The sequence below is a fragment of the Choloepus didactylus genome, chromosome 16 (assembly GCF_015220235.1).
Source record: "Choloepus didactylus isolate mChoDid1 chromosome 16, mChoDid1.pri, whole genome shotgun sequence".
NCBI lineage: Eukaryota > Metazoa > Chordata > Mammalia > Pilosa > Megalonychidae > Choloepus > Choloepus didactylus.
Window position 1 is genome coordinate 73788241 of NC_051322.1, and position 26950 is coordinate 73815190.

Genomic DNA, 26950 nt, shown 5'->3' on the forward strand with positions numbered 1-26950 from the left:
AAATACATCTCAGTAAAACGGAATTTAAAAAAAAATACGCTTGAAGCAATTTGAACAAATGATTAGCCAGCATACCCTTAAAAACACAGCATTATTTTGTCCTCCTCCTTCAGATTCTTACGTAAATGTGGGGACTGCCTGTATTTTAAAGGTTGGATTACTTTATTCTCTTGAATGTAAGTCTTTTGTTATCTTAAACAGGGGTCTATATTGACCCAAGTTTTTCTTTCATTACTTCTAATTGCTCTTTACCCTTTCCATAGCTATTAAACTGCCATCATGTTAATATTTTGCTCTTTTTGGTAGTACCTTTTTAGATCATTGTAGCAGAAAACGCACTTTATAGGGAGGCAGGAAGATGGCAGTGATGGCTGTGAACGGGGCCTTGATGGTGATTGTTATACAGTTTATTCCAGCTGTAGATATTCTAAGACTAGGATAAAAGTTAACCCTAACAGCTGTGTTGTTAAGGGAAAATTCCTCTTCCCCTTTTTTCTCATTATTTCAAAATTATGTGTAGTTTGTGTTCATTAAATAATACTTAGGGTTCATTGTCGTAATTATTTTATTTCACTGGTTGAGTGTGTTTAATTCTGTATTGTAAATTTAAATATAACATCTTACCTAGGTATTTTACTTTTCCCCTAGCCATATCCTGCAAATGAGAATTCCAAACTTGCTTCAGAGAAAGTGGATGACTATGAGCATGCAACAAAGTATATGAAAAACAATCAAGTAAGATTACCTTTGGTGAGTTCATTCTGTTAAGTGTTTTATAGAAAATAAAACATACATTATGTGAAGGCTTAGGAGATCACTGATTTACATTCCTTGGGTTCATTGAGTTAGTCCTTCAAATCAACACACATTAGACTCTTTTCCCTAAATTATGATAGCTATAGCATATGGAATAAAATGTATTTCAGTGAACCGAGAATGGAGTGCTATATCTGAGGCAGTAAGGAAAGATGGGGAAGAGTTACTGGCTTGGTGTGAAAGTTTCCCTGCTGTGTTCTGCCCTAGAGCAGGACTTCTTAGCCCTGGCAACACTGACTCACACCTGTTCCCTATGTAGAATTCAGAGACCCATGAATTTAGATAGAAAAAAAAATGACAGTTTTACTTTTAACTGAAATTTAGCTTTTTTAAAAATTATGAATGCGACAATACCACAGTGGTATTGGCTTTAGCTGTGACTTTGCTGCATTCAGTAGAAATTACAGGTAACTTCATAACATGTTTCTGCTGACATCTTAGATTATTGTTTACATTCAGCACTTCTTCAAAATAATATTAGTTACTTGAAGTTACTAGTTATTTGATACATTAATAAAGTAGCACAATATTACAAATACATCTTAGCATTTTGATAAACTATATTTAAATACAATTTATTTCCTTTGTATGATATGTACTTTATTTTGTGATTCCTTTGCAAAAGCACAAAAATCTTATTCCTTCCTCCAGTGTTATTTGATGTTTCAAGATAGGCTTTTTTAGTGTTTTAATTTTCCAAGTTAAAAAAGAAGATAATTGCTTTTTCCAGTTACACACACAGTAGTATCCTCTTTACCTATATTCACCTTCTGGTTGAGAATCTATTATTAGAGAATTTGGCATAAGGCAAAAGTGGTGAGAAGATAGCATTAAAAGTTAATTTCATTGATTTTTTTTATATGTTCAGATCATAACAATATTAATATTAAATTATATATATATATTTACAGTGAGGTAGGGTTTTTTTGGCCACCTCTGTCCATTATTATTAAAAAATAAGTATATGTTTACTTCCATCCTGAATCTAAAGTTTTTTTTTTTATTTTTATTTTAGGGAACCTTAAGTAAATCGGAATGGGAAGCTACGAGTGAGTATATCATCAGTGTGGGCTTACTGATATTCTTAAAGGTTCTGTTTCAAAGCAATCATTAAAATCTGAAAACCCTAGAATTTTTCTGATGCCTTTTTAGGTTTGTGTGTGTATATGTTCGAAGAACATAGTCATTGAAAGACATTGGGTATAAAAAATAAAAAATAATCTCTGCCTTCCAGAAGTATACAATCTAGTGGAAAAAGACAGATAAATGTGCTACTAGGCATTGAAGTGTTCTGAGTGTTAAAGATACTGTATTGAGATAAATAGATGAGGGAAAGTTTAATGAAAACTACTGAAATCTGGGAAATAATAATTGATACTATTGAGCATTCAGCATGTGCCAGGTACTGTTCTAAGCTTTTCATAGGTAGTAACTCACTGAATCCTCACAACTTTTATGAGGTGGTCTCTATTTATTAACTTAGGATAACTAACTTGGCTAAGGTCACAGAGGTAATCCAGAGGTCTGGCTCCATAGTCCTAGTCCATGGCCTCATGGAAACTGCTGTGTAAGGCAAGCTTGATAGGATTTGCTGACTTGAATAGAGGGCAACAGGAAAAAGGACACGGAGGGCCAACGTTTTGAGCCTGTTTGCCTTAGAATAATGGCACCATCAATAGATGTGGAATTGGAGACTGTATTACAGACATAGTCATCTTTGACAAACTAGGGAATGTGTGCATACACCTGCATATTTCATTGCTTTTCCCTGTAGTGGAGATTGCCAGTCCCAAAGTATGGTACAAGGAAAACAATTTTGATCAGAGGTTATAATGGTGACGATACTGGCTGGAGCTTAGAACTGTATTATTTTTCTATTAAAGCATTAAGTATATCATACAAATGAATTAGATGGCTCCATACAGTTGAGGAAGAGAAGTTAGAAATGTGAAAAGCAGTAGGGAAAGAGCAGTGGCCAGATTGCAGCTAGGAACTAGCATTCCAGGATCAATTGACTGTGGTGAATTATGGTGTTCTAAATTGGAGGGCTTAGTGGGCCAGAAAGTATCTTGTCTCGTGTTATATATCTAGTAAGTACGGCCATACCTAAGAGAGATTTCAGGTTCAGTTGCAGACCACCGTTATAAAAGTGAATATGGCAATAAAGGAAGTCATGTGACTATTTTTGTTTGTCATTGCATATACAAATTACGTTTACACTATACTGTGGTCTATTAAGTGTAGAATAGCATTAAGTCTAAAAAAAACAGTTTACATACCTTAATTAAAAAATACTTTATTGCTAAGAAATGCTAACCTTCATCTGAGCCTTCAGCATGTCATAATTTTTTTGTTGGTGGAGAGTCTTGCCTCAGTGTTGATGGCTGCTGACTGATCAGGGTGTTGGTTGCTGAAAGTTGGGGTGGCTGTGGCAATTTCTTAAAATAAAAGCAAATTTTGTTGCATTGATTGACTCTTCTTTCCTCTGTAGCCTATGGTGCTGTTTGATATCATTTTACCCATAGACTTCTTTCAAAATTGGAGTCAGTGCTCTCAAAACCTGCTGCTGCTTTATCAGCTATGCTTATGTACTATTCTTAATCCCTTGTTTTCACTTAAATTTTATTATGAAATTGTAGCAATTCAATCACATCTTTAGGCTCCATTTCTAATTCTAGTATTGTTATTTCTACCACGTCTGCAGTTACTTCCTCCCCTCAACGTCATCCATGAAGGTTAGAATCAGCTTCTTCCAAATTCCTGTTAATTTGAAATTTTGACTTCCTCCCATGAATCACAAATGTTCTTAATGGCATCTAGAATGATGAATCCTTTTCAGAAGGTTTTCAATTTTTTGCCCAGATCCAGCAGAGGAATCACTCTCCATGGTGGCTATGACCTTATGAAATGTCTAAGACCTGAATGTCAAAATGACTCCTTTATTCATGGGCTGCAGAATAGATGTTGTGTTAGTAGGCATGAAAACAACATTCATCTCATCCATTTCCATCAGAGCTCTTGAGTTACCAGGTGCATTGTCAATGAGCAATAGTATTTTGAAAGGAATCTTTTTTTTTTCCTGAGCAGTAGGTCTCAACAGTGGACTTAAAATATTCAGTAAACCACATTTTAAACAGATGTGCTGTCATCTAGGCTTTGTTGTTCCATTTATAGAGCACAGGTGGGGTAGATTGACCATAATTCTTAAGGGCCCTAAGGACTTTCAGAATGATAAAGGAGCAGTGGCTTCAACTTAAAGTCACCAGCTGAATAAGAGAGTCAGCCTGTCCTGTGAAGCATTGAAGCCAGGCATTGACTTCTCGCTCTCTAGCTGTGAAAGTCCTACATGGCGTCTTCTTCAAATAGAAGGGTATTTCATCCGCATTGAAAATCTTTTGTTGAGTGTAACCACCTTCACCCATTATCTTTCTGGATTACTTGTTGCAGCTTTTGTATCAGCACTTGCTTCCTCACCCTGCACTTTTATGTTATGGAGACAACTTCTCTCCTTAAACCCCATGAACCAACCTCTGCTAGCTTCCAACTTTTCTTCTTCAGCTTCCTCACTCTCTCAGCCTTCATAGAATTGAAGAGAGTTGGGGCCTTGCTCTGAATTAAGGTTTGGCTTAAAGGATGTTGTGGCTGATTTGATTTCCTATTCAGACTGACCACTACAACTTTCTCAATCTCAGCAATAAAGCTGTTTTGCTTTCTTTTCATTCATGTGTTCACTGGACTAGCACAATTTCCTTCAAGAACTTTTCCTTTACATTCACACTTGGCTAAGTGTTTGGCACAAGAGGCCTAGCTTTCAGCCTATCTCAGCTTTCAACACACCTTCTTCCCTAAGCTTAATCATTTCTAGCGTTTGTTTTAAAGTGAGAGACGTGCCACTCTTCTTTCACTTAAACACTAAGAGGCCGTTAATTGACCTAATTTCATTATTGTGTTGCAGGGAATAGGGAGGCCCAGGGAGAGGTAGATGAGGGAACAGCCTGTCAGTGGAGCAGTCAGAACCCAGCGTTTGTCAGTTAAGATTGCCATCTTATATAGGTGCAGGTTGTGGTGCCCTAAAACAAGTACAATAGTAACACCAGAGATCACAGATCACCATAACAGTTTTAATAATAATGACTAAGTTTGAAATATTGCAAGAATTACCAAATGTGACATAGACACAGGAAGTAGGCACATACTGTTGGGAAAATGGTGCCAGTAATCTTGTTCAACACAGGGTTGCCACAAACCTTCAATTTGTAAAAAAAATGCACTGTGAAGTGCAATAAAATGAGGTATGCCTGTATGATAAAACTGCAATTTCAAACTCTATTAAGCTCTTAGTACCAAAGCATGCTGCTCCTCTAAAAGATGTTTTCAATATGAAAGGAAAATAGAGAATTGTTACTGATTTGCTTTCAGGAGTGGTTCAAGGTTTTTTCATTAAATGCCAATTGAAATGCTTTTAGCAGAAGAAATTTTATATAATCAGCAAGACTTTCAGAACTTCTGAGTTGGAAAGGAAAGTTATTCCTTGCTTATCTAAAATCAGACTTCAGTGTCTAATAGTTTTAAATGTCCCTAAATGAGAACAGGATCGAAGGGTTATTTGCAATTGGTATAGGTGTGTTTGGGGTGGATTTGGCAAGGTTGGACTCTTGTAAGTCTTCTGACATACCTGAGAATGCTTTAGACTGCTTTGCTTTCTCATCCTCTGGAAGAATCTAGAGTGTGGATAATCACCCTGCCTGTTCTCTGTCCATCTGTCAACTATAATGTTGGTCACCTTTCATTTCTCCTATAAGAAATCAGAACTAGTAAAATAAGGAGTAGGAGAGTCGAAGCGTGACCAGAGTAGTATTTTAGAAAAACAGCTATGGCATTCCTTTACAAGTTGAGTTGGAAGGGCAAGACGCTAGGCAATTGGGAGCCTGTGACATAGTCTGCCATCTGTCACCTGTCCCCTGTTCAAAAATTGACTCCCTGAGCAAGGAACCCAAGTTCATGACGTGTTATCTTGACTTACTGGCTGCTATGTGCTAGTGCTTGTCCTGGACACCCTTGTGGTGTTTTGCAGGTTTGTCATCTTTTCAGGCGTTTTCTTACCACAAAATCTATTTGTATTTTATTAGCAGATATAATAGGTTTGAACTTCAGTGTGATCCAGAACAGGGAGTCATAAGTTCATCTAGCTGTCTTTGAACACTCACGAGTCATAGGAAATGCCATTATAAAGAGAAAGTATGTTGCAGCCTAGATACGTGCAGGGCTGTTAACTGCTGGGGCCAGGTAAGGGACATGTCAAAGTATTCATTGTCATGTAGCTTTTGGCACAGTCTCCTTATCAGGCCTGTAACACAACAGTCGGAAGTGTTTTAACATGCATGTTATGTATGTTTCTTACATTTCTCCTTACTAGTTTTTCTTCTGAATAGAAATTTTAGAGTACCACTGACAGTGGTGTTCACTGTAGTGCAATTCTATCTATCTACCTCACTCCTGGTAAAAAGATTGGAGTCATACGATGTTTTAAGTTTTAATATTCTTTGCTTTTGTACTTTGAATTTTTTTAGAACTGTTGAATTGGTTTTCTTATGGCCTGTGATGTCACTAAATATTATCATAAGTGGAGACTGGTTTTCAAGTAAACATAAATGATCTCATATCTACTTAAATATGTCTCAAAGTAATTGAGGAACTTTTAAACTTAGTGGGATTTTTCCTCCTTAAAAGCTTTTTGAGAGCTTAAGAATTTTTATCAAGTTATCTGAAAAGGACTGTTTACATGAGGATATGAGAAACCGATCTCTAACATTTGTTTATTTTCTTTTTTAGGTATTTACTTGGTTTTTGCATTTGAGAAGCAGCAGTGAACATATGTACAGCAGTACCAGAACAGCTATGTTCCATCTTATACAAATTTGAAGGATCCATCTTATATAGATTTGACACCTTTGTTTATTTTAATTATTCTAAATGTGCAGAATGCTGCCAGAAACTCCAGCATATGAGTTCAATAGTTGCTGTCTGTGACAGATGAACTTTGGTGTGTGTATAAAAATGAGTTGGGACATTTGTCTTTAAAAATCTATTTTTAAGTAAGGTTCTAAGAATTCCATTTGCCTCTACTCTGTTATCTCATAAAAATTATAATATGACTTGTTAAAGCAGCTGAACTCTTAACACAGTGCTCTGATTTGTTTCATGTTTGTTTACAGTATTAAATTTTTAATAGTTGTAGAATTGGTGAAGGAGTATACTGGTTTGTGTGTGTGCATTCATTCATGTAGTTATATGGTGTTTTTCAAGTTTAAATGGATTGTGTTCTGTACAATTGAATAAGTGTTCGATATGTATTGCTAAAGTTAGTTTTAAAACACAGTTTTAGATGGTCACAAAACTTGAGATAAGTTATTTAGCTAGAATTTTAGCTACTTAATACTTTTTGGTATAATAGTAACTGCTTTATTTGCCAGTATGCTGTAATTCTAGAAGTGTTTAGAACATTTTAGATGGCAGCATAGAATTGTTTTTGAGCTTTTTAGGCTTTCTTTTAAGATTTTCATACCATAGCAGTTAATGGTTCCAGTTATCAAGAATGTAATTAAACATTTACATTTCTTAATTGAACAAAGATGCTATGGTTGTTTTTCTCAGGATTGAATGAAGATCTCTCCTTTCTAAACACTGCACTTTTTTTTCTCAGATTTACAAATGGAACTATAATAGTAGGGTATGACTGTAAAGGAAGCAGAAAGATGGATGTCAGGTTAATTCTCACTGATGTTAGATCTAGGCTACTGATACTATGTGCTATAGATCAGTTATACCCTTCAGCCCAGAAAAAAAGCAATATTTATTCCTCCTCTTATAACATCAGTATTTTGCACAGTAGGATCCAGTGTCTAATCTCTATTAAAAAATTTTATTTGCCATTTCAGACCCATTACAATGGTCAGCCCTGGCATCTTGCTTGACTTCTCCTCCAGAACTGACACCTAGGTGAGCTTTTTCCTTACTTTGCAGCACAGTCTGGAGAACTTGCTACAGCAAAGCAGTTATATACATAGCAATTATTGCATATTCTTGTAAAAATCATTTATTTAAGGTATAGTTTAAAAAGACATTACTTTCTATACTTACCTGGAGTACTTTTTTAAAAAAGTAGTCTCTTAATTAGTTGATATATGTTGATTGTTCATGGTGTTATAGTAGCAGACTTTTTAACAAGAAAACATGGGTTTCCTGGTTTCTGTTCCTTCTGCAGTCTGTCAATGTCCAGACTGTTACCAGTTTGCAAAAATTGGCATTGAGTCTTTTGGGCTTAGTGGTGGTTTGCCATAAGTCATTTGAGGAAATAGATAATAGTACAACTGACTGTGGTGGCTGTCATTAGCTAGGAAAGGTTTGGTAATGGTGCTGAGAAGATGGGAAAGCTTAGCTCTTAACTGTTTTATATCCAGGTTCATTTTTCATTCTGGGGAAAGTGCCAGAAAATATTTTGGTAGTTTGATAGGGAACAAAAAGCTGCTTTATTATTAATAAGTATCACTATTCTAATTTTATGGTCTTAGTTAATTCTAAGCAGGTAATAAAACATATTTTTAGCCTCCTTCTGCCCTTTCCTTTCTGTGGATAACTTGAGGGAGAAAAGAATCCCCCCCAGAGTATGGAGGAATTGGTGATAGTACAGAGAAGAGAGAAAAAGAAATTAGAATCCCTGGGGCATTTAGTGAATAGAGAAATGTAAAGGTCTAGAATGGATCTAAGAAGGGACCTTGGGACAGGGCACTCCATTCGAAGTTCCTTGGAGAAGAGGGCAGGTTAAGGCAATTGCCCTTCTCCTTGAGTTTTGTTTGCCTTATTGCCTTCGCTTGTCTTCCTTCCACTTCCCCACATCTCCTTACTGCAGTTAAGTGTCTGGGCAGTAACTCTAGAAGAGTCACTCAAGAAGAATGTTAGGGAAAAGACTGGGAAACGTGGTCCATGCCCACACTCTTTCTTCTGTCATCGAAGTAAAAGCTGGTAAAGCTGTGCCCCACACATCCTATAGGCTATGTTGAGTGGTTTTCCTTTCATGACTTTGTAACTTGTAAGAGGCAGAGGGATTTTCCCAAATCATGGCTTGTTACTGCAGGGTCAGAAAGAATGCCTTTTCGTAGCTCCATGATGTAGGCAGTTCATGGAAATGACACCAGGGCAGTCCCAGAATTGCCATTCAGTTTATCCTCCAAGGAGGAAATTAGAAATGAGGATCAACTCAGCCATTTGTGGAAGTGACATTGCCTAAGATTGGGAGGAAAGACTAGGGATGTGACTAAATAAAAAAGCTGACATTGAATTCTTTGAACCCAGAACATACTAATGGAAAAGGACTACATGGCCACAGTGTTCAGGGAGACAAATTGGCAGTGCTTCCAGTGGCATCCAAAGGGGAGAGGTCCTTGACTGCAGAGGTTATTGCCTGCTAGGTAGTGATGGATGGCGGTCATGCACTCAGCTCATCCCTCTTGCTCTCTCAGTGCCACCCAGCAATTCTGGTTCAGATGACTTCCCAAATAAATTTTCCTGCAGGGAAAGAAAGCATTGTTTAGAGACTTTGACTTACATTAATTAATCTGTATAATTACTCTGTGAGGTAGATTATCAGTAGAATGAATTTCCTAGCCCTACTGCTAATTTCAAAATAAGGAGATAAGATTGCTGTCTGAATTCAAGTATTAATATGGTTCATAGAGACCCAGAGCAGAGATTCACAAAGTGGGACTGGCTTCTAGGCAGGGTGTGATCTTTTTTAGCAATAGAAAAGCAGAGAAAGTATGTCAGCAGCACATCCTATATTTCCAATCCTTTTAGCTTTTCTGGGGATTTCCTCTTCAGCCTGACTTAGCCTATTGCCATTATGCTATTCTGATATGTATTCACATACCCTTCTGATGAAAATTTGGCTTCTAGTGTAGGTCATTCTCCAGGCAAAAAATGCCAATGTGACTATTGTAGCCACTGAACATTTTTTATTTTTCCTTGTTAATAAAGTGACTTTTTGTTGTCTGCCTCAGGCTTTGTATGTTTGGGCTATCATGAACCAGTCACTGCAGAGGTCTCTAGGTCTTCAGAGTAGAGGCCAGATCCAGGGTACCAAAGTCCTGTGATTTGGCCCATTGGCATCAGTGTAGGATGTCACCACATCCCCAGTTTCTGTTACATCAAATACTACACACGTGGTAAGTTTTATTCCACTTCCTCCCCTCTGACAGTGATGTTCCTGATTCTTTGAAGGCAGCTGATGCAATGGCTGCTACAGTTGTCAGTACTGGTTTAGCAGATATTCATGGGACTGGGGCCCTCCTCCACCTCCTGTCCTCAGTCCAGTATTGAGGAAGCATGGGACACCCAACAATACTCTCCACAGTTTGGCTGTGGAGACCTTTGGGTAAGCCCCAAAAGCTGTCTGCTCCCTGGGCTTCCCCTGGACCATGCTTCCTTTGCAGTCACACACTTTGGACAAGACCAAGTCAACAGATAACGTTTATTAAGCTATGTTAGGTAAATCACTTTTCTAATGTTTTACATGTGTTAACTCATTTTGATTCTTTTAACAACTGTATGAGGTATGCACCATTATCCCCATTTTAATGATAGGGGGAAACTGAGGCCCAGGGAGAATACAGACTTGCCCAAAGTAGAGCCAGGAGTTGAACATACCAGCCATCCCCACCCCAAGTCACGCAGCAGAACCTGCCATCCATTTGCATGTTATATACCTCCAGGGACCTCCTTGGCCATCCACAACTTAACCTCTTGAAATGTTTTCTGTTAATACATATGATCAATTCTCAGAACAAAAAAATACTACTAGCACCCTAGAAGCCTCTGTCAGGCTCCCTTCCAGTTACTACCTCTGTAAGGGTAACCACTATCCAGACTTCCAGTAGCATTAATTTTATCTGTTTGGGGCATCATATGAATGCAGTCAAATAGTATGTATTTTGCATCTGGCTTCTTTTGCTGAACAGTGTGTTTGTGAGATTTTTGTTGCATGTACTTGTACATAGTTTATTCTTGTATCTGGATGGTGTTCCATTGTATGAATTAAAAAAACACTATTTATCCAGTGGATATTTGTTTCACTTCTAGTTTGGTAACTCATAGTGGTTTTAGTCTTCATTTCACCGATGATTAACAAGATTGCATACTTTCCATGTGCTTATTTTATAAACCTGTGAGTATCCTCTTGTGAAATATCTCTTCAAGTTCTTGCCCATTTTTTATTGAATTGATTGTCTTTTTTGTATTGATTTGTTGGTTTTTAAAAATATCTATTCTGGTTACAAGTCCTTTTGTTGAATGCATGTGTTTTGAGAATATATTTGATGAAAAGAAGCTCTTAATTTTAATGTCCAATTTATGAATTTTCCCTTTTTTAGGTAGCATATGGAATCTTTGTCTGTGCCAAGGTCATGAAGATGTTCTTCTGTGTTCGTCAAAAATGCTTTTTGTTTTACGTTTCACATGTAAATCTAAAATCTTTCTGAATTGATTTTGTTAGTAATGTGAGGTAAGATTTAAGGTAAAAGTTTTCCCTTATGGCTAGCCAGCTGATCTAGCACCATTAGGGAAAAAACATTGCTTCCTCACATTACCACAGTTTCTCCTTGGTCATGTGGAATGTGTATATATATGTAGGTATATGTATGTGAGTCCGTTTCTTGACACAGTTTTCTGTTCAGTTGGTAGGTTTCTTTATCCTTGCACCAGTTGTACCACACTATCTTAATTGTTGTAACTTTATAATAGATCTTAATGTCAGGTAGCTCCACATTCTCTCTGTAGGTTCTTTTTCTTGGCTATTCTTGGTTCTTTGCATTTCCTTAGGTATTTTAGAATCAGCTTGTAGGCAGAGCAGTCTTGATCTGTGATCCTTACCCCCAACCATTATTGAACTGCCTTTACAATTTTTTTACAGACTTCTTCCCCACCCCTCCCACCCCCCTAAATGTGACTACCTAGTGAAACATTCCTAAGAGGTTTTCTTGCAACACATTAATGAACAGGATCCAAGCAGCTTCTCAATATCCAGTATATAGTTACATAGAAAATTTAGCCGCACCTTTCCTACACTAACCAATGGCTTCTCAAATTTAGAGACAAAGTTCCCGCTGTGCTCATTTGTATACAGTATGTATCTTTTATGCCTTAAAGACGTAACTTACGTAGTTTTGTAAAAGCAACCACCTGATGAGCAGTTAGTAAAGAGATTTTGGCCACTTAGCATAAAGAATAAGGAAATAACCCTGCAGAAATAATTATGGGATAGAAATGGCCCAGTGTGACTTACACTCATTTTATACTTCAGAGAGATTTTCATCTTATTTACAGCTATTAATTTTTTCAACAATGGCAATCTAAGCTCATATATAAACTGAGTAGATTTTTTAAGAGACCTTTCCAAGATGGTTTTTCATAGATCACTCCTAAACTAGTAATAAAAGATTGTTACCATCATATCCAGACACTTCTCTTTTCTCTTGCTTTTGATCATGTGGTAAATCTTTCCATTGTTCCTAAGTGGTGAATGTGATGATAATGATACCTAATGGTTTTAAGCAATTAATCATATATCGGGCATTGGTAAGTACTTACATAATTTTTTTTGTTTATCGCTTTTTAAAAATGTATTTTTTTATTAGAAAAGTTGTAGGTTTACAAAAAAATTATGCAGAAATTCAGAATTTCCATATACACTCTCCCCCATTAGTAATACCTTTCATTACTGTGGCACATTCAGTAAAATTGATGAAAGACTTTTTCATACTTGTACTATTAACCATACTCCCTGGTTTTACATTAGGGTTCATTGTGTTGTACCATCTTACGGGTTGTTTTTAAAAATGCTTTATTCTAGTAACATGTAACAACCTAAAATTTCTCCTTTTAACCATATTCAAATATAAAACTTAAATGTTGTTAATTATGTTCACAGTGTTATGCTACCATCACCACCATCCGTTACCTGAACTTTTTCACCACATAAATAGTAACTGTACAATTTTTAAGCATTAACTCTCCATTCCCTAGCCCCATCCTGGCCCCTGATAGCCTGAATTCTAGTTTCTGACTATGTACTTGATTATTTTAAACTAACTATTTCATATCAATGATACCATACAATATTTGTCCTTTTGTGTCTGGTTTATTTCACACAACACGATATCTCCAAGGTTCATCCATGCTGTTGCACATATCAGAACTTAATTCCTTTTTATGGGTGAATAATATTCCATTGTGTGTATATACATTTTATTTATCCATGCATCAGTTGATGAACACTTGTATTGCTGCCATCATTTGGCAATTGTGAATGATGCCACTGTGAACATTGGTGTGCAAATACCTGTTTGAGTCACTACTTTCAGTTCTTTTGCATATGTACCTAGATGTGGGGTTGTCAGGTCATATGGTAATTCTGTACTTAACTTTCTGGGGCCACCAAACTGTCTTTCACAGCCGCTGCACCATTTTTCATTCTCACTACATCCTCTCCAGCACATTTTCTTTAATAGTAGCCATTCTCGTGGGTGTGAAATGATATCTTTTGATTTTGATTTGCATTTCCCTAGTGGATAATGATGTTGAGCATCTTTTCATGTGCTTTCTGGCCATTTGTGTTTCTTCTTTGGAGAAATATATATTCAAGTCTTTTGCCTGTTTTTGTTTTTGTTTTCATTTTTAAAGCAATTTATTGAGATATATTCATATGCCATACAATCCATCCAGAGTATACAGTCACTGGCTCACTTTGTCATCACATAGTTGTGCATTCATCACCATGGTCAATTTTAGAATGTTTTCATTACTTCAGAAAAATAAATAAAAAATAAAACCCAAAACATCCCATACCCTTTTTATCCATGCCTTTCTCCACCCCCCGCCCCCCCTGCCAAATTATTGATCACTAGTACTGGTGTGTTATATTTGTTACTGTTGATGAAAGAATATTAAGATATTATTGTTAACTGTAGTCCAGAGTTTGCAGTAGGTACTTTTCCCATATACCCTATTAACTCCTTGAAATAGTGTCATACATTTGTTCTAGCTCATAAAATAACCTTATTATATTTCTATAATTAATCACAGTCATAAGATCATTTTTTAAAAGTCTTTGGTATCCCCACATTCTGGTTTTCTTCTTTTATATTTTCTGAATTTTCATGCTCTTTTTTTGGATGAGCCATCATTTCCTGTTTGTCTTGTATTTTTTTGCACACTGTAAATTTTAATATTTTAAAATGTTAACAAGGGACTTATTCCTTGAGATGTCTGTTTCTTGATTTTATAACCAGCTGGTGATAAGACAGAGATTTTCTTCATTGTCAGATCTCCTATCAAGAAAGTCTTTTCCAGTCCAGTTTTGCCCAGTTTTTAATAATTGAGTTGTTTGTCATTTTCTTTTTGAGTTGATATATTCTGAACATTAAACTGTTGTTGAATATGTGGTTTCCAAATACTTTCTCCCATTCTGTAAATTGTTTTTCACTTTTGTGGTGACATTCTTTGATACACAAAGGATTTTACTTTGGTAAGGTTCCATTTATCTGTTTTTTTCTTTCTGTGCTTGTGCTTTGTATGTAAATTCCAAGAAACCCATTCCCTAACACAAGGTCCTGAAGCTGCTTCCCTAAGTTTTCTTCTAGGAGTTTGATAGTTCTTCCTCTTATATTTAGGTCTTTGATCCATTTTGAGTTCATTTATGTATATGGTCTGACGTAGTGGTCCGCCTTCATTGTCTTGCATATGTATATCCAGTTTTCCCAGGACCATTTGTTGAAGAGATTACTCTTTCCCAAATTAGTGTATTTGGTATCCCTGCTAGAAATCAGTTGGCCATAGATGTGAGGGTTGATTTCTGAATTCTTAATTCTATTCTTTAGGTCTGGCTGTCTCTGTGCCAGTACCATTCTGTGTTAATTGCTGTAGCTTTTGTAATAAATTGGGCAATTGATTCCTCCAATTTCATTCTTCCTTTTCACGATGGCTTGGGCCAGTTAGGGCCACTTTACCCTTCCATAAATATTTAATGATTGCCTTTTTCATTAGTGCAAGAAGGCTATTGGAATTTTGATTGGTATTGCATTGAATCTGTAATCACTTTGGGTAGAATTGACATGTTAACAATATTTAATTTTCCAATTCATGAACACAGAATGTCCTTCCATTTATCTAGTTCTTTGATTTCTTTTATCATTGTTTTGGAGTTTTCTATGTAGAAGTTCTTCACATATTTTGTTAGATTTATTCCTAGATATTTGATTCTTTTAGTTACTGTTGTAAGTAGGATTTTTTCCTGATTTCCTCTTCAGATTGTTCATTACTTGTGTATAAAAACACTCCTGATTTTTGCATGTTAATCTTGTACCCTGACGCTTTGCTGAATTTGGTTATTAGCTCTAATAGCTTTGTTGTGGATTTTTCAGGAGTTTCTATATATAGGATCATGTCATCTGCAAATAGGGGAAGTTTTACTTTTTCCTTTCCAATTTGGATGCCTTTTATTTCTTTTTCTAGCCTCATTACTCTGGCAAGAATTTCCAGTACAATGTTGAATAATAGTGGTGACAGTGGGCATCCTTGTCTTGTTCCTAATCTTAGAGGGAACGTTTTTAGTCTTTGACCATTGAGTATGATATTAGCTGTGGATTTTTCATATTTGCTGTTTATCATGTTGAAGTTTCCTTGTATTCCTAGTTTTCTTTGTTTTTTATCAAGAAGGGGTGCTGGGTTTTGCCTTTGCCAAATCAATTTAGATGATATGTGGATTTTTCCTTCATACTTTCACTCCTCAACACTTAGCCAGGCTTGCACTGAATCTTGGTATCAACCCAGGGTGAAAAGTGAGGCTGTTCTTGTGTCTTTTTTGAGTGTGCATTTTGCATTGGGTATATGCATGTTTTCTAAACCCCTTCTTATACATAAGTGCTTTTGAATGCCCAGCTTTTTCTTCCAGGCCTTATGTGTTGTATTATATGTCTCAACTGTAACCTTTTGCCCCAGGTGGCAGTGGATTGATCATTGCCCTTATAGCGATGTCTGCTGCTTTTCCAACCTGAATGGTTCCAAGACAGGTGAAACAGCTGAGTTCCTCTGTCCATCCTTCAGGTACCCATCAGACGTGTTAGAGCAGACATACATGGTAATCTGTGAGTAAAGTCTGCTCTGCTTCCTCTGGATCCAGGGGCCAGGGCCCCACACTAAGAACCTGGACTTGGTTGCTGTAAACCTTTGTTTTCTGGAGTTGTGATAAAGCTGGTTCTGACAGATTTTGCTTGTTTTTCAATGTTTCTGTAGGGCAATGAGAGCTTGGAGCTGCCTACTCTACCATCTTGCTACTTCACTTCATCTTTTCCAATGTATATGAATTTTACCTCAAAACAGAAGAACTGTAAACAAACATTGAACTCATTCATGACATAATTGCTGAAATATTTGGTGGGAAAGTGCACTGGTGTCTTATCCTTACTTTGAAATACATAAGAAATGATTGATAGATAAATGTAGAGATGTGATAAAGAAAAATGTTCATTGTAGAATCATTGGTGAGTATATAAATGTTTACAATAGAATTCTTTTATATGTTTTAATTTTTTCATAATAAAATAGTAGGAATAACATAATCCATAAATATTAGAGGCATAGGTCAAAATGATCAGAAATGCAAATTCTGGGTACAGGGCTCAGAATGATAGCTTTCACTGTTAGATGATTATTTCTAAAAACCATAAAACACAAAACTTTGATGTGCCTGATTTCCCAAAACCCCAAATGCCTACATGACTTTTAAATGCATTAATTGCTAAAATATAAAAAGATAGAAGATTAAAAAAAATGGTTTTCTGATACAAACATTTTGTGTTTGAGTGGAATCCTTGCCAGCATGGAAGGATAATGAAAATAACAGGTCTCATAAAGTTACATTGTAGGATGGCTTTCAGAAAATATTTAATCCAGTTTTCTAAAGTGTGCTTGAAAATAAGGTCTTACATTCAGCTGTCCATCATGTAGGCCCCCACAACATTTTAATCAGTTGAATGTTTGAATCACTTGATAAAGTATTTTCTATGTTTATTGTATCAATAAGAGCAAATGCACATTTGCCAAAGAGACACTTCACCCCTACACAGCTTTGTGAAGACTTGCTGGTTTTTTTCCTATCTGTTCCCAAATTACATGCCTTTCCTCTTACTTTTGGGAAATAATGGCTAGAAGGGGTGGCTCATTCACGCTCCAATTGCATTTTTAATTTAACAAATTTGGACTGTTGAATACAACATAAAAACAGATAGGCACTGAGCAAACACGAACTGTGGGTCTTCCCAGCAGAGAGGAGGACACACCCACCCACCAAATAAAAACAGAGGTTTTTTTAGACGGCTGAGCTCAGAGTGCTAGAGAATGACTGTGTCCAAAAAAAGGGGAGGCATAGAGAACTGGGTACAAACTTCAGTCAACCGGTGAAACTGAGGCATCTTAGGAAAAACAAAGATTTGGCCCAGTCGGAGGAACAAACTACACCTCAAGTGAGATACAGGAATTGAAACAACTAATTATTAAATCTCCTAAATCAATCTAAAAATCAAATCAATGAGTTAAGGGAAGATACGGCGAAAGAGATGGATATAAAAAACATAAATCAAAAGTGAAAAAACAATTGGCAGAACTTATGGGAATGAAAGGCACAATACACAAGATGATAAACACAATGGGGACTGGCTCGGAAAAGGGGCTTTTGCTCTTTTTCCATTTTTCTTCTCATTCTAAGCAGCTCATTTGAGAAAGCCTCAGGAATTTTCAGTTGGCAGCTGCTGGCCCAGGCAATGGTAGAGTTAGAGTCAGAGAGAGAAAGGAATTCAAGGGTAGAAGAGAACTCCCTAGGGGGTGTATCTTCCCTAAGAAAGGGGGTAGGGCCCAGCTCAAGTGATGGCCCTCCCTCAGGGAACTCAGACCCCAGAGCCTGGGGGAAAACAAACCAGAAACAACTTAAGTTTGGTTTCTGACACTCTCAACCCCTGGCCAGGACTGGGTCCACTGTGAATTAAAGGAGCCACACCTCTTTACACTGGTGGGGATCTATGGACTGACAAGCACCACCTGCTGGGCAGTATACGAAAAGGACTGAGTCTAGAGGCCTCAGAAAATTCTGTCAACCTGCTGCTCAGGGAAACTTGATACTGATAGCAGCTTCCTCCTGAGACCTGGGCCCATCTGGTCTGGGAAAACCTGATTGGTGTAATCAAGGAAACCAGATGCCTAGTCAACAAAAGATTTCGAGGCATCTTAGGAAAAACAAAGATTTGGCCCAGTCGGAGGAGCAAACTACACCTCAACAGAGATACAGGAATTGAAACAACTAATTATTAAATCTCCTAAATCAATCTAAAAATCAAATCAATGAGTTAAGGGAAGATACGACGAAAGAGATGGATATAAAAAACATAAATCAAAAGTGAAAAAACAATTGGCAAAACTTATGGGAATGAAAGGCACAATACACAAGATAAAAAACAATGGCGACATACAACAGCAGATTTAAAGAGACGTAAGAAAAGATTCATGAACTGGAGGCCAGGACATCTGAAATCCTACACACAAAAGAGCAGATAGGGAAAAGAATGGAAAAATATGAGCAGCTTCTTAGGGAACTGAATGACAAGGTGAAGTGCATGAATGTACATGTCATAGGTGTCCCAGAAGGAGAAGAGAAGGAAAAGGGGGCAGAAACAGTAATGGTGGAAATAATCACTGAAGATTTCCCATCTCTTATGAAAGACATAAGATTACAAATCTGAAGTGCAGCGTGCCCCAAACAGAATAAATCCAAATAAATGTACACCAAGACACTTAATAATCAAATTATCAAATGTCAAAGACAGAATTCTGAAAGCAGCAAGAGAAAAGCGATCCATCACAAGGGAATCGCGATTAAGACTGTGCAGATTTCTCAGTAGAAACCATGGAGGCGAGAAGGCAGCGGTATGATATGTTTAAGATACTGAAGGAGAGGAACTATCAACCAGGAATTCTATGTCTGGCAAAGCTGTCCTTCAAAAATGAGGGAGAATTTAAAATATTCTCAGACAGACCCTGAGTTTGTGAACAAGGAACCTGCTCTACAGGAAACAGGCAGATAGGAAAAGACAGGAGAGAGAGATTTGGAGCAAAATAGTGATGGTAACAATGTAAATACACTGAACGAGGATGGCTGTGAGTGAGGTTGAGGGAAGAAGGGGTAGGTAGGATGACGGGGAAGGATAGAAGATGATGACTGGGACTGTGTAGCTCAGTGAAACCTAGAGTGGTCAATGATTATGATTAAGTGTACAAATATGTTTTTACATGAGGGAGAACAAATGACTGTCAGCTTTGCAAAGTGTTAAAAATGGGGTAGTGGAGAAAGAAAATGCAATCAATGCAAACTAGAGTTTATACTTAACAGTAACATAATATGTGTCCACTGGTTGTAACAAAGGCAGTGTTTCAAGGCTGAATGTCTGTAGGAGGGGGATGTAGGGGAGGGACATGGGGATTCTTGGTGGTGGTGTCTGACTTTTTTGTTGTATTTTATTTTTGTTTTTTCTTTTGTGGCTTTTTAGTTGTCAACCTTTTTTTCTTTCATCTTCCTGTTTCTTTTTTTTTTTTTTTTTTTTTTTGCCTCTTCCTCTTTGTGGAAGAAATGGAAATGTCCTTATATAGATAGTGTTGGTGAATGCCTGTGTGATTGTACAGGGAACCATTGATTGTATACTTAAGATGGAATGTATGGTGTGTGAATAAAACTGTCTAAAAAAACAAACAGATACAGGTGCTGGAGAAAATGTGGAGAAGGGAATGCACCTGATCACTGTTGGTGGGGAGGTGGAGTTGTGTGGCCCATCTGTGGGGCAATGTGGTGGTTCCACAGGGAGCTAGGTGTAGGTTACCATGTGGTCCTGCAGCTGGGTTACTTGGTGTGTACTTTGAAGAACTGAAAAGAGGGACATAATGGAACATTTGCACAATGGGGTTTGTGGTGTTGGTGTTCACTATTTGCATTGGATGGAGGTGACCTGGGGGTACATCAGGTGGTGAATGGAATGGCAATCTGTGAATGGAGTGTTGAGCTGCTACAAGGAGTGAAGTGTGGTTATTGGACATTGAGGACAGTGTGTTGAGTGAAATAAACCAGAAATGACAGGAAAAATATTATATTGCATCACTGATGTGGACTAAATGTGTGCGGACTCTGGGAGTTGGGTCTGGGAGCATGGGTTGTTGAGGGAGAGCTTACTGTGGAGGTTGCTGGACTGTAAGCTCTTACAGCAGTTACATCTTTCCCTGAGCTTTGATGGTTATTTCTGGACTCTGAAATGCTGAGCTGATTATGTGTGGCCTGGTCGATCCCTGTGACTTCGGGTGTCTATGTGATGCGTGGGACTTGGAGTTGGGGTCTGGCGGCTGTGGATGTCAGCATTGCCCCATATGGCAAATGTTGGGGAGTCTGAAAAAGTGAATTGGACAAAGCTACAGTGCTCAAAACAGCATGGTACTGGCATAAGGACAGATGTACTGATCAATGGAATGGAATTGAGTGTTCAGAAGTAGACCCTCACATATATGGACAACTGATCTTTGATAAGGCAGTGAAGCCGAAACAACTGGGAAAGAGCAAGCCTGTTTTAATAAATGGTGTTTGGAGAATTGGATATCCATTTCCAAAAGAATGAAAGAGGATGTCCATCTCACACCTTATTCCAAAATTAACTCAAAGTGGATCAAAGACCTAAACATTAGCACCAAGACCATAAAACTCTTAGAAGAAAATGTAGGGCAGTATCTTAGAGATCTTGTGAAAGGAGGTGGTTTCTTAGACCTCACACCCAAGGGCACAAGCAACCAAAGAACAAATAGACAAATGGGATCTCCTCAAAATTAAAACACTTTTGTACATCAAAGGACTTTGTCAGAAAAGTCAAAAGGCAACCTACACAATGGGAGATGATATTTGGAAACCACATATCAGATAAGGGTTTAATATCCCGAATATATAAAGGAATCCTGCATCTCAATAATAGAAAGACAAACAATCCAATTAAAAAATGGGTAAAAGACATGAACAGACATTTTTCTGAAGAGGAAATACAAATGGCTCAAAAGCATATGAAAAAAATGCTCAACTTCACTGGCTAATTAAGGGAAATGCAAAATCAAAAACCACAATGAATATATCATCCTCACACCTACCAGAATGGCCATTATCCAAAAAACAAAATGAACAAGTGCTGGAGAGGATGTTGGAAGAAAGAGGCAACACTTATTCAATTGTTGGTGGGAATGTAGAATGGTTGCAGCCACTCTGGAAAGACAGTATGGAGGTTTCCTCAGGAAGCTAAATATAGATTTGCCATATGACCCAGCTATTCCATTGGCTGGGTATATACTCAGAGAAGGAACTGACAACTTAAGACACAAACAGACATTTTGTAAACCAATGTTTTATTGCAGCATTAGTCACAATTGCCAAGAGATGGAAACAGCCCAAATGTCCATCAAAGGAAGAGGTGGACTAAACAAACTGTGGTATATACACATGATGGAATATTATGCAGCTGTAAGACAGAACAAAGACATGGATCATGTAATAATGTGGATGAACCTTGAGGACATTATGTTGAGTGAAGTTAGCCAGAAACAAAAGGACAGATTCTGTATGGTCTCACTAATATGAACAGACATTAATGAACAAACTTTGGGAGTTAAAAGCTGACAACACAGGTGACCAGGAGATAGAAAGAGGGCAGAGATCAGCCATTTGATGCTGAAGGACTATAGAATGTTTAGGATTGATTGCATAGATCCAGAAATAGATAGCATAATACTGTGTGATGGTAGCACGGTATTGTAAGTACACTGAACAAAGATGTCTGTGAGTAAAGCTGAAAGAGGTGGGATAGGAGAATGTATGACACCAGAGGTAAAGATAGATGATAAAGACTGGGACTGTATAACGTGGCAAAAACTGGAGTGGCCAATGACTGTTACTAAATATACAAATATAAAAATGTTTTTGCATGTGGGAAAGCAAATGAATGTCAACCATGTAGAAATTTGAAAAAGGGATGGTATTCAGGAAAAAACATAATCAAAGCAAACTGGAGTCTATGGTCAACAGTAACATTGTAATATACCTCCATTAAATGTAACAAAGGCAATACGCCAATGCTAAATGTATATGAGAAGGGGATATAGGGGAGTAATATGGGATTCTTGGTAGTGGTGTTATTTGCTGTCCTTAGTAGTATATTGTATGACATTATTTTTCTTTTTATCATTTTTTCTTATTGCTAAAAAAAAAAAACAATTTTTCTTGTAGTAATCAGTATGTTCAAATGCTGATTGTGGTGATAAATGTACAACTTTATGATGATACCATGAACAACTGATTGTACACTGTGGATAAATGCAAGGTATGGGAATATAACTCTATAAAATTGTAGGAAAATATATATATAGGAGTAAAAGTGTTGGAGAAAACATGGTGAGAGGGATGATGCCTCACCAATATGGACTAACTACAATGTGTAAACTCAAAATTGAATCTTAGAACATAGCCTAACGTGGACACAATAATTGTAATAGTCCCTAGATTGTAAGCTCTTACAGCAGTTAACTCTATCCCTGAATTGTAAGGCCTGTCTCTAAACTTTGAGATGCTGATCCCCTAGCGTATATTGTCACAAACATTGGGACTGGCGGTTTGATGTGCTGAGCCCTCGAGCATGGGACTTGCCCTTATGAAGCTCATTACCACAAAGGAGAGTCTAAAGTTGTATGTAATGGTGCCTAAGAGTCTCCCCCTGAGTACCTCTTTGTTGCTCAGATGTGGCCCTCTCTCTCTCTAACTGAGCCATCTCGACAGGTGAACTCGCTGCCCTCCCTCCTACGTGGGACCCGACTCCCAGGGGTGTAAATCTCACTGGCAACGCAGAGTATGATTCCTGGGGATGAATGTGGACCCGGCATCGTGGGACTGAGAGTATCTTCTTGACCAAAAGGGGGATGCAAAATGAGACGAAATAGTTTCAGTGGCTGAGAGATTCCAAATGGAGTCGAGAGGTCACTCTGGTGGACATTCTTATGCACTATATAGATAACATCTCTTAGGCTTTAATGTATTGGAATAGCTAGAAGTAAATACCTGAAACTACCAAACTCCAACCCAGCAGTCTGGACTCCTGAAGACAATTATATAATAATGTAGGTTACAAGGGGTGACAGTGTGATTGTGAAGACCTTGTGGATCACACCCCCTTTATCTAGTGTATGGATGAGTGGAGGAATGGGGATAAAAACTAAAGGACAAATGGGGTGGGATGGGGGGATGATTTGGGTGTTCTTTTTTCACTTTTATTTTTTATTCTTGTTCTGGTTCTTTCTGATGTAAGGAAAATGTTCAGAGAGATTGTGGTGATGAACGCATAACTATGTTGTCATGCTGTGGACGGTGGATTGTATATCATGGATGATTGTATGGTGTGTGAATGTATTTCAATAAAACTGAATTTAATAAAAAAAAAAGTGAATTGAACTTCAATTGGAGGTGTGGGCAGGGCGGACTTGGTTGGAACCAGGGTAGGTTGGACTGGAAGGTAGGAAATGATGCTGACAGTGATTTTGATGCTTTGGCCTCTGTGTGGAACCAAAGGAAGAGATGTTTGTTGGGTGCAGGATCTATGTTTTTTGTAGCACGTTATGTGGTTTGATTTGTGTGCTCAGTTTATTCAGACAACATGATTGTATGGAGCATTGATTAGGGAGTGGGGTCTGGTTGGTTTCTGCAGGTTGCTGTGGGGCTCTGGTGCATCCTGGAGTGGTTCTGGCAGAGAGTGAAAATGTATTTGCGGGACTCCCTTGAGGGACTGTGGGAAAGTGTGGAAGTGTTGAATTTCCCGACCTGGGGAATTAATATTTCACTAGCATTGGGGGCTGCCAGGTTAACCTTGGGGCTTGCCCTTGTGGAGTTTGCTGCTGCAGGGGAGAGGCTAAGCCTACTTAAAATGGTGCCTGGGAGTCACCCCCAGAGAGTCTCTTTTGTTGCTCAGGTGTGGTCTTTCTCTCTAAGCCAGCTGTGCAGGTGGGCTTGCTGCCCTCCCCCCTGTGTGGGGCGTGACTCCCAGGGGTGTGGAACTCCTTGGCAGCGTGGGATGTGGCTCGTGGTGATGAGCTTGGCCCTGGCATTGAGGGATTGGGAGAGCCTTCTTGGACCGGGGTGGGAGGGGGACAAAATGGGGCAGGGTAGGGTTTTGGTGGCTGAGAGATCTCAGGAGGGGTTGAGGGGTCATTCTAGAGGTTATTCTTATGCATTGTGTGGATGTCCCTTTTTGATTTTTAGTGTATTGGAGTGGTTAGAGGGAAATGCCTGAAACTGTTTAACTGCAGTCCGGTGGTCTTGATTCTTGATGACTGTTGTATGGCTTTGTGGCTTGTGCAAGTGTGACTGTGATTGTGGAGACCTTGTGGCTCCCACTACTTTAGTTCATTGTGTGGACGGAGAAGTGGGGACAGGAGGTGGATGAATAATGGGGAGGGATGGGGGGTGGGGTGTTTTGGGTATTCTTTTCCACTTTAACTTTTATTATTATTTTTTGTGTAGGGTAGTGAGGATGTTCAGAGATTGAGTGGTGATGAATGCACAACTATATAATGGTGCTGTGAACAATTGATTGTACACTGGGGATGATTGTATGGTATGTGAATATATCTCAATAAAATTGAATTTTTTAAAAAATGGAGCGCTCACCCCTGATCAAGGTGACAGAGTAGGATGCTTTAGGCCTCTGTTCCCCCATAGAAATTTTGAACAACCAGCCAGAACTGGCAGGAATAGTTTTCTAAAAGTTCTAGAAAATAGTTAGAAGACTATTCTGTTACTGTAGGGATTGGGAGAGCCTTCTTGGACCAGGGTTGGAGGGGGACAGAATGGGGCAGGATAGGGTTTTGGTGGCTGAGAGGTCTCAGGAGGGGTTGAGGGGTCATTCTAGAGGTTATTCTTATGCATTGTGTGAGTGAGCACTGAATCAAGAAAAGGACAACTTAAGAGTGGTGTGATCTATTGGCACCCTGACTGGCCCATCCCAGCTGTTGAGGGCCCATCCCCTCAACAGCTCAGTATGGAGCCAGCCCACAGGACCAGTGTGGATTCCTGGCCCTGGTTGCAGAGGGGGCAGAATACCCTAATGTTTGTACTGGGAGCTTGTATGTCTGGCCCATTCTGCCTGCTGCTGGCCTGAGTGACTTGTCCCAGAACTTACCCTGCTCGTGGAACACAGCTCAGATAGATCTCCTACAGAACACTGGGCAAGAGCAGTCAAGTTGTGCTACCTTGGTCAAGGAATTGCTGGCTGTAAAACATACAGTGCAGTTCCCAGGACCAAAAGGAAACTGTTTTCTAGAGGAGAGGGGACATTCCTAACCACGTAAGCAAAAGAATTCCAAAGTCCGCTTGCACCTGCCCAAAACATGACCCATGTGTAGAAAGTATCAGAGAGGCCTATGCTTTGGCTGGAGCTATTCTTCAAACTCAGTGCATGGATAAAACCTTAAAAGAGAGCACTCACAAAGGTCAATCTGTGAAGACTGAGAGAGGTGTTTTTTTTTTTCCTTTTTCCTTTTGGTCTTTATTTATTTATTTATTTATTTTTGTGGTAGCACCTGGCATTCAAGGAAAGCTCTGTCATAATACTCACTGGATATGCTTAAGGTATAGACGCTTCAGGGTCTAAATTCCAATAGCACTGAATACCAAAATATCCATGTTTCAACAAAAGATTGCAGAACGTACAAAGAAACAGGAAGCAATTGCCCAAGCATAGAAGATGATGAAAGCATTAGAAACCATCAAAGAGGAGGATCAGACCTGGGATGTTCCAGAAAAAGACGTTTTTAAAAATTGGCTGAAGGAAAACATGGACAAAGAACCAAAGGAAATCTGGAAAGTGATGGAGGTACACAAAGATATCAGTAGAGAGATGGAAATTATGAAATGGAGTTAGAGCTGAAGGCCATGGAAATGGAAATTTAAAATTCTTTAGAGGGGTTCAGTAGCAAATTGGAGCAGACTGAAGAAGCAATCAGCGAGCTTGAAGATAAAACTATTGATATCACCCAGTCTGAGGACCAGAAAAAGGAAAGAATGAAGAAAAGTGAACAGAGACTTAGGAATCTATGCAACACCATAAAGCATACCAGTGTATGCATTGTGGGGTCCCAGAATAAGAGAGGAAGAGACAGAATATTCAGATTAAAATGGAAAACTTCCCAAATTCAATGAAAGACATTTATATTCACATCAAAGACACTCAGTGAACTCCAAAGAAGATGAATTCGAATAGGCCCACCACGTCATGTTACAATCAAACTATTGAATTCCAACAGAGAATTCTGAAAGCTGCAAGAGAGAAGTAATGCCACATACAAAGAAGCCTCACTAAGGTTAAATGCCTATATCTCTTTGTAAATCATGGAGGCAAGAAGGTAGTGGGAAGGCATTTAAAGTGATGAAAGCAAAAAATTCCCAAGAATTCTGTATCTGACAAAACTGTCTCAAAAATGAGAGGATTAAGACTTTTTCAGATAAAACCTGAGGGAGTTCATCACCACTAGACCGGCCCTATAGAAATGCCAGAGGGAGTTCTGTAGATTGAAAGGAAAGGGCAGAAGACAGTTTACTGAAACCACATGAAGAAGTAAAGACTTCTCGAAATATAATGACATGGTTAAATATAAATACCAGCACTATTGTACATTTAATTTGTAGCTCATTTTAGTTCCTACAGGATCTAAAAGGCAAATGCATAGAATGTAATTTTTGACAAGTACTAATAAAGGTAGGGGGACAGAGGGGTATAGGAACATAACATTGAAGTTATGTTGATATCTAAACAAAAAAGTATTATGTGGATTTAAGGTGTTGAATTAAGCCCCATGGTAATCACAAAGGAAATATCAGAGAATATGCAAACTCATAAAGACAATAAGCAGAGTACAGGTTATCAAGGGTAAAGGCAGGGACAATTGGGAGTTAATGGAGAAAGTGTAGGGTTTCTGG

General features: G+C 38.2%; 1 protein-coding gene across 4 annotated transcripts in view; it reads left to right on the plus strand.

Annotated features, from left to right (window-relative positions):
- The window catches only part of RNMT (RNA guanine-7 methyltransferase), a 40068-nt gene extending 29145 nt beyond the window's left edge, over positions 1-10923 (plus strand). For 2 of the 4 annotated variants that reach the window (XM_037805725.1, XM_037805726.1), the window contains exons 9-11: positions 649-750; positions 1832-1865; positions 6649-10923. In XM_037805725.1, the coding sequence (XP_037661653.1) occupies positions 649-750; positions 1832-1865; positions 6649-6686 (174 nt within the window). In that variant the 3' untranslated portion in view covers positions 6687-10923. The remainder of the gene's footprint in view (positions 1-648; positions 751-1831; positions 1866-6648) is intronic. The other 2 variants (XR_005212181.1, XR_005212182.1) reach the window with 2 other exon arrangements.
- The last annotated feature ends 16027 nt before the right edge of the window (positions 10924-26950 follow it).